General features: G+C 50.2%; 3 protein-coding genes across 3 annotated transcripts in view; all 3 read left to right on the forward strand.

Annotated features, from left to right (window-relative positions):
* Positions 1 to 383: 383 nt before the first annotated feature.
* EMH_0030280 (mitochondrial 2-oxoglutarate/malate carrier protein, putative) lies at positions 384 to 2,055 on the forward strand (the record flags this gene model as incomplete). The annotated part of the gene is made up of 5 exons (XM_013494396.1): positions 384 to 689; positions 916 to 1,110; positions 1,243 to 1,387; positions 1,570 to 1,711; positions 1,851 to 2,055. 5 exons carry the CDS (start codon positions 384 to 386, stop codon positions 2,053 to 2,055), a joined length of 993 nt encoding a protein of 330 aa, XP_013349850.1.
* Positions 2,056 to 3,589: 1,534 nt separating this feature from the next.
* Positions 3,590 to 4,255, forward strand: EMH_0030290 (uncharacterized protein; the record flags this gene model as incomplete). Its single annotated transcript, XM_013494397.1, has 4 exons — positions 3,590 to 3,742; positions 3,870 to 3,967; positions 4,029 to 4,142; positions 4,204 to 4,255. The coding sequence occupies 4 exons, from the start codon at positions 3,590 to 3,592 to the stop codon at positions 4,253 to 4,255; spliced, it is 417 nt and encodes a 138-aa protein (XP_013349851.1).
* A 2,318-nt stretch (positions 4,256 to 6,573) lies between these two features.
* EMH_0030300 (uncharacterized protein) overlaps positions 6,574 to 7,023 on the forward strand; it is a gene marked incomplete at both ends in the record, with an annotated part of 3,606 nt that continues 3,156 nt past the window's right edge. Inside the window, one exon of the mRNA XM_013494398.1 lies at positions 6,574 to 7,023. This exon is cut by the window's right edge and continues 441 nt beyond it. Coding sequence (XP_013349852.1) covers positions 6,574 to 7,023 — 450 coding nt within the window.

A 7,023-nucleotide genomic window follows, 5' to 3' on the forward strand; every position in this document is an offset into this window, starting at 1 on the left:
GACGACGACCGCATCGACCGGGTGGAAACACAGCAACACAGGCAGAGAGCAGCAAGCAGCAGGGAGAGAGATGCAGCCTGTTGATTCTCCCCCTTCTTTATAGCATTTTAATATTTAAATTTAATAAATAAATAAACAAATAAGAATTAATTTTTAATGTGTTTACTCAAACTCTCTCATATAAACTGTTTACTATGCTCTGCGGGGTGGTATTTCGCCGCTCTCTCGAGCGCATGCAAGGTGAGTGGCGTCTGCTGCTGGCTGTAGTCATTCAACTTGTGTTCGAAAAGAAAAAGAGGCGTCGGCAGCGCTGCGCTCGCTTTCTTCTTTTTTATATTTTGCTGCGTTGCGTTGCCTCTTCCTCTATTCTTCTCTCTCACTGTATGAGCTCAACGAGCTCAATGAGCTCTGCAACGCCCACAACAGAGCAGCAGCCGCGGGGAATACCCGCGGCGAAGCCGCCGCCTTCAGCCTTTTCTAAGGCGAAACCCTTCATCGTCGGAGGCCTCTCCGGGTGTATAGCCACCTGCTGTATTCAGCCCGTTGATATGGTGAAGGTTCGTCTGCAGCTTGTCGGCGAGGGCGGCGCCAAGGCATCCACCAGTCCTATTCAGGTCCTCAAGAACGTCCTCAAAAACGAAGGTGTTTGTGCCCTTTATAAGGGCCTAGACGCCGGCATCACACGTCAGGTACGCAGAATACACAAACCTGAACGCACTCAACCCAGAGAACCCAATCAACCTATCGAGGAGTGTAAGTAAGAACGCCGGAGAAATTAAACGTCTCGTAGCACGTACTACTCACCTAGGGGTGATCAGAGGGGGAGAGGTAACGGTATACACTGCCTGGGAGCTGCATCGTGGGGGCCTTTGTTCATGCACGGCAACACTGGTATGCGGTGCTGCTGAAACTCAGCTGACGTACTCTACCGCCCGTCTTGGGCTGTTCCGAGTCTTCAGCGACCGGCTGAAGGACATGTCAAGGAGTGCAGACCCAACCGCCCCGCCTCCGCCTCTACCTCTATGGAAAAAGGCTGCAGCTGGCCTCGCTGCAGGTGGAGTTGCAGCTGCCTTTGGAAACCCAGCAGACCTCTCCCTCATCCGCATGCAGGTAGGCAGCACCTTCTCACCTTCGTGGCACATCGTCAGCTACTGCCCCCCGATGCCTGATCACTATCTACAACACTGTACGCAGTGTTCTACGGGCTACTGACACCGCCGTATGCTGTGAGCGTTCACACAGGCCGACGCAACTCTTCCGCCTGAGGCGCGACGCAACTACACGGGCATATTAAATGCCATTTCACGGATCGTGAAGGAAGAAGGAATTCTGGGCCTTTGGAGAGGCAGCTTTCCCACTGTTCTGCGAGCTATGTCGCTGAATATGGGTACGCACGGCTGTTTCAGNTTTGGAGAGGCAGCTTTCCCACTGTTCTGCGAGCTATGTCGCTGAATATGGGTACGCACGGCTGTTTCAGACTTCTTTCTGACCGAGATAGACACTCATTTGCATGAATAGTTCGTCAGAAATATACTACTCTAGGCCTTGTGTGAATTGCAATTGTTGCAGGAATGTTAGCAACGAACGACCAGTGCAAGGAGATGCTTGCTCCCACACTGGGTAATGGATGGGCGACGACACTAACAGCAAGCGCTATATCGGGTTTCTTTGCAGTGACATTTTCGCTTCCATTCGACTTCTTAAAGACACGGTGAGCTGCATCAATTCTCACGGTTGTAGCCGATCCATTTCAACTTTTCCTTTTAAATATCACAGCTCGTTCTACAGTGCTTTCCATCCATGCTTCTGAATTAGTTGCTTTCACAAGCCTGATGTTTTGTTCTGTACAGCCTGCAAAAAATGCGCCCTGATCCGGTAACGGGAGAGTTGCCATACAAAGGTGTACTGGACGCCGCAGTGAAGATCACTCGGACAGAGGGTATCACCGCATTCTATACAGGTTACCCTACGTACTACGTGAGAATCGCACCGCATGCGATGATCACACTGATTTGCATGGACTATCTGGACAGAGCATTCAAGCGATACTTCTAGACGCCCAAGACATAGTTTGGATTTCCGCGATATTGAGAACATAACGGTGGCAAGTGCCCTACAGCTTCATCTCATTTCTTAGTTCCGCAAACCCCGAATGCATCGTGCACTTTTTTGCGAATAAAATAAGACTACCTAGTTGAATGCAGTGCACCAGCTTTGATAGCTCTGCTCCGGGACGGAATAACCTTTTAAGTGTGCGAAAAATGGTTTTCGGTGGACTTTAGAAAGAATAGATATGATGCAGATTCGCACGAGCCGGAAACCTACAGACTCTCGCAAGCGATTTTGTATGACCGTGAAAACATTGAAATTTTGTTCGTCTTCAGCCTAGGGAAGCACTGAGGTCATGCACTTTTTTCGCAGTCTTGGTAGTGTTTCTGCTAACTAGTGAAGACAAAGTGCCACCGATTGGGGTGTTGGCGTTTGCTTGTTTAGCCTAGTTGAAGGCACGTACAACCTCACTTAGCTTAGCTTTGCCAAACATTGATAGGTGGCACACCCCAGGCAATTCCCGCACGATATAGGTTACAACTGCTGGAGAAAGCGGAGCGCGTTAGGTGATGACTCCTGTTTCCAAGGGGGGAAATTGCCTTGAAATATTACGCCATGTACCGAGAGACACCGGCCGACTCGACTCACTTGCACTGTCGTGGGGAATTCTTGGGGTAGAAATGCATTTGCCTAAATTTGGCTACTTGTTAAAGGTATCTGCGTTCCACTACTCAGTGGACTGATTACCTCAGCAGCAGAAAATTCCTATATGACGATGTGAATGCCAGGATTGCAGGTAGTGAAGTAGTTTCCTTACTTCAGGATTTGTGTTTGAGGGTGACCCCAACAGCGAATCGTAGGACCACAAACCGCCTCCCGGAAACCCAGGGAACCCTACACGTGCGTAATTGCGTACGGGAGGCCCTTTTCGGATGTTCTATATGGGGGAGTACCATCGTCTTCTTCCTCGTCGGCAGGGTCAACTTCTANAGGCCCTTTTCGGATGTTCTATATGGGGGAGTACCATCGTCTTCTTCCTCGTCGGCAGGGTCAACTTCTACCGTCTGAGTTTTGGAGTTGAGGCAGCAATTGTACAGCTCGAGAATTCATGGCGTACCAGGCCTGTAACGCCATATCTCATTTGGTCAGCCACGTCGCCTATGCCTTGTGCCATCTATTCGCAACTATATTAGCTCGTGCAACTTTGTGTTTAACAAGAAAGCTACCCACTTGGGTTTGCTTTTCATGAGCAGCAACTGCAGCTACTGTGGCCGCCTGCCCATGGTACATTGCGAGAAGAGCCAATAAAGCAGTGATCCTTATCTTCCTGCTCATTGCACGATCGATCCGAGGTTTCGATCCGAGGTTTCACGTAGAGAAGTTCAGAAAAACAAAAAGTGACAGTCAGAACTGTGTGAACACCGTGGAGGAGCTGTCCATACACCGCAAGCCAGTTTCTGCACTTGCTGATCTGCGGGCCAGCCAGAATTTGATAATTTGCCGCACATTGGGTCGCAGTTACAGAACAGTTTCTACGAAGATGAAGTCGGCACTTTTTCTGTGTACAGCAGTTGCTGTTGCAACGCTTTCCGCCATCGGCGCGAATAGCATTCCTAACGTCCCTAAATGGGTTGATGAAGCCAAGGTGGCGTACGCTGCCGAAGTCAAATCCTCGTTGGCTCCTTTGGCCGTTGTAAGCACTTGAACAATAGTTTCTTCTCTTNCGCTGCCGAAGTCAAATCCTCGTTGGCTCCTTTGGCCGTTGTAAGCACTTGAACAATAGTTTCTTCTCTTCCTTTACTTCATGAACTTATCTGCAGAAGAAGGATTCCACTGCATCATTTGCTGATGTTCCCGCACCAGTTGATATTGCAGCTCTGACTGCCGAGCTTGCACGGTTGGAGGAGTCCGAAGAACAGTAAGAAAAACAAACTTTCCCCCCAACATCCCAAAACACTTTATAAGCGTTTCTCCAATAGGTTCCGTGGCGATCGTCGCGCAATTGCCTTTTTCGCTGCACTCATCATGGTCGGAGTTTTCCTCATGTTCTACTTCACCACAACTAGACTTGAACAGTCCATAAAGGAAGCAAGGTATTCACCTTTTTATATGCGTACTTTGATGCACCAGTCTCATGCTTTATCTATGTCACAGCAAACTTTTGGGACCCACACCTCGCCCAGAAGCTGTGGACCTTCGCCTTTAGGCGAACACTTTGGCAAACATTCAGATTATACACCACCACCTCGTTTGGCAAATAATCTGAAGAGCACGGTGTTGTAGAGCCGTGAATTCTCATGAAGTCTAAATAGATTTTTTTAGGGGCCTGCCTGTAGTCAGAATACCCCCCTAGCTGTGTTAGGCAAGCAATAGCGATATTCCAGTTGCAACTGGGTAACTGAACACTCACACAAAGGAAACAGCAAATGCGCTTGATTCAGATACCTCCCCAAACACAGCTTTGCTTGGTGCCGACATCCTTGTTCGCCCAAATGTAGCGGCATCAACGGGGCGACACATCGCTGAACTCAAGCAGTACGACGATAGGAAAGCTCACAATTTTAGCCAACCAAGACTGAGCGACATGCAGATTCCTACTGTCCACGAAGGAAACAAACTATATATTGTCCAAGATAGCCAAACCCGTCGCTAACTCAAGAGATGCCTATGTGAAAACGTCTGGCCAGCCAAGCGTAAGCAAGCAAGGGGGATCCACAAGCGACTAAAGTGGCCTATACTCCGAGAAAAAGCACGTAGCATACAAGATCAGCCTCCTTAACGGGGATTGAGTGTGCATGCGCTGAATACGATGAAAATATCTACATTGGAACCCAATTGCTCTCTGCATTCACTACGTGTTAAGGAAAAAATAACTGTGAACATCTTCTGGGACGGCTTCATCTACAGGGCCGGAAATCGCGGCGGCCCCCCTATACAACTGGAACATTTCTCATTTTATCTCTCCTCACGAGCGCAAATCATGATTCATCGTTCACATGGAACACTGTGGAGACGCCTACCTGCGTCTCCGCGGTGGTGGTGCAGATAAGAGCTATCACGTCCCTGGTTTCCGTTGTCGCCACCAGACCATCATGCACATCTAGCTGTTCAAAACGAACCAGAAAGGCATTCCAACGAGAAATGCAATACCTGAAGCTTCATCCCCGTAGTGTTCATGAATCAAGGATCTCGGAAGTACATCATGGGGCTTGACTGCGCTCCAGAACAAAGTGTGTGCTTATGCCTGGTTGCTATGTTGAATGCCTGTAGGCAATTTTGTATGCTTCTGCGACGAATCACAATACCGGCACAGCGGCCACGGTAGAACATCAGCAACTTTAAGCGTCAACTCGTCTTGAGGAATACGCACGGGTTAAGCAGTATCAGTTGCAAGCGGGTTTGCACGAGCATTCCACTCGTTGATTGTGCGTTGTGTTAATTCAAGTCAAAGTACGGCCGTTGGTCGGGCGTTCAAATTCAGAGCACAGAAGGTGCCGCTAGTGTGAATGTAAGGCGCTTGACAGCGGATGAACTAGGATGAACCCTAGCTAGCAAAAGCTGAGGTGACTCTGGAAATATGCATAGACGATTTAGGTATATTCTGCCCGTGTTGAATATGGATCTAACTTGAATGGGCCAGGGTATACCTGGGTATCCCCCCAGTGGTCGGCAGCCAAGACTCCTGAACTATGAATCGAAGGAATCCATACAAAGACAGCGCGTTATACAAGAGAACATGTAGCAACTATTTCGGTGGAGTTTATTAAAATTGAAATATGCATCATAGTGTGACAAATAAAGCGATGATTGTTCTCGACGTGGTGTGGGGTTGCCCCCCGCAGTCGCATGCAAGTTCCGGGTGGGGGGTTCCTGCTGTGGTGGCGCAACAGTATAACAATTTCTTGGGGTTTTGCTCGTTTAAGGTGGCAAAATGCTGAATAGTGTTGTGAGCCCGGCCTGTGTGAGTAGATGATGGGACGAGCCTGAAGGAGCNGTGGCAAAATGCTGAATAGTGTTGTGAGCCCGGCCTGTGTGAGTAGATGATGGGACGAGCCTGAAGGAGCGCGGAAAGTGCAGGGCCTATAGGACCCCTCGCATGCCCGCTGGTTCCGTCTTCTTCCTCTGGCATTTGTTTATTATATTTTCAGTACAAAAGAGGGATGTTCTATATAAGTTGTCTGCTTTCGAGGCGCCCTGTCTGACCGGGACCGACACCAAATCGAGGCAACGCCCTAGCGGGTGTGTCCCCGCTGTAGACTCTGTATAGCAGAGTCTGTTGGTTTCTGATGCGGGGTGTGTGGGCGTTGTTAATAGATTTCACTTCTTCTGCATCTGCTGCCTCCATCCTCCTCCCTTTTCTCTGTTCTCTTCTTCCTCTATCAACACCTGGCGGGGTGTAAGACCTGCAGCCGCCTGGCCTCCCCTAGGCCCTGCAGCATGCGCAGTTCGGCCCCCTCGGTGCCCGCTTTGCTTCTCGCTGCTGCTGCTGCTGCTGCTGCTGCAGCTCCATAGACGTCTGCCACCATGGGGGCCCCCGTGGCAGCAGCGGAAACAGGGGAGGGGAGGCAGCGCTGGAGGCATCAGCAGCAGCAGCAGCAGCTGCTGAAGCACTCTGCTGCAGCATCAAAGTTTGCTCGCTCTGCGGGCTCTGTCTGTTCAGTTGGACGTGGTGGGTTGTCGTTGTTTTCATGTGCAGCATCTAGGCTGCGTTTTTCTTTCGTACTGCAGCAGCAGCAGCTGCAGCAGCTTCTGCTGTTGCTGCTGTTTCTGCTGCTAGGAGTTGTTATTGGTGGTGGGGTTGCTGCATCAGAGGAGACAGCAGGAGGCGGTGGGGGCTGGGCTGATGGAGTTTCTATAGGCCCCTCACAAGTGCTGCTGCCGTGGGTACCGCCTTCACTCGCTTCGATATTCCCAGCAGTGCGAGCGCAGCTTCAGCTCGAGGGGTTCAGTGGGGGCCCCCACGGGGGCCCCCCT

This window comes from Eimeria mitis, genomic scaffold (assembly GCF_000499745.2).
Source record: "Eimeria mitis Houghton genomic scaffold, Emh_scaff1134, whole genome shotgun sequence".
Classification (NCBI taxonomy): domain Eukaryota; phylum Apicomplexa; class Conoidasida; order Eucoccidiorida; family Eimeriidae; genus Eimeria; species Eimeria mitis.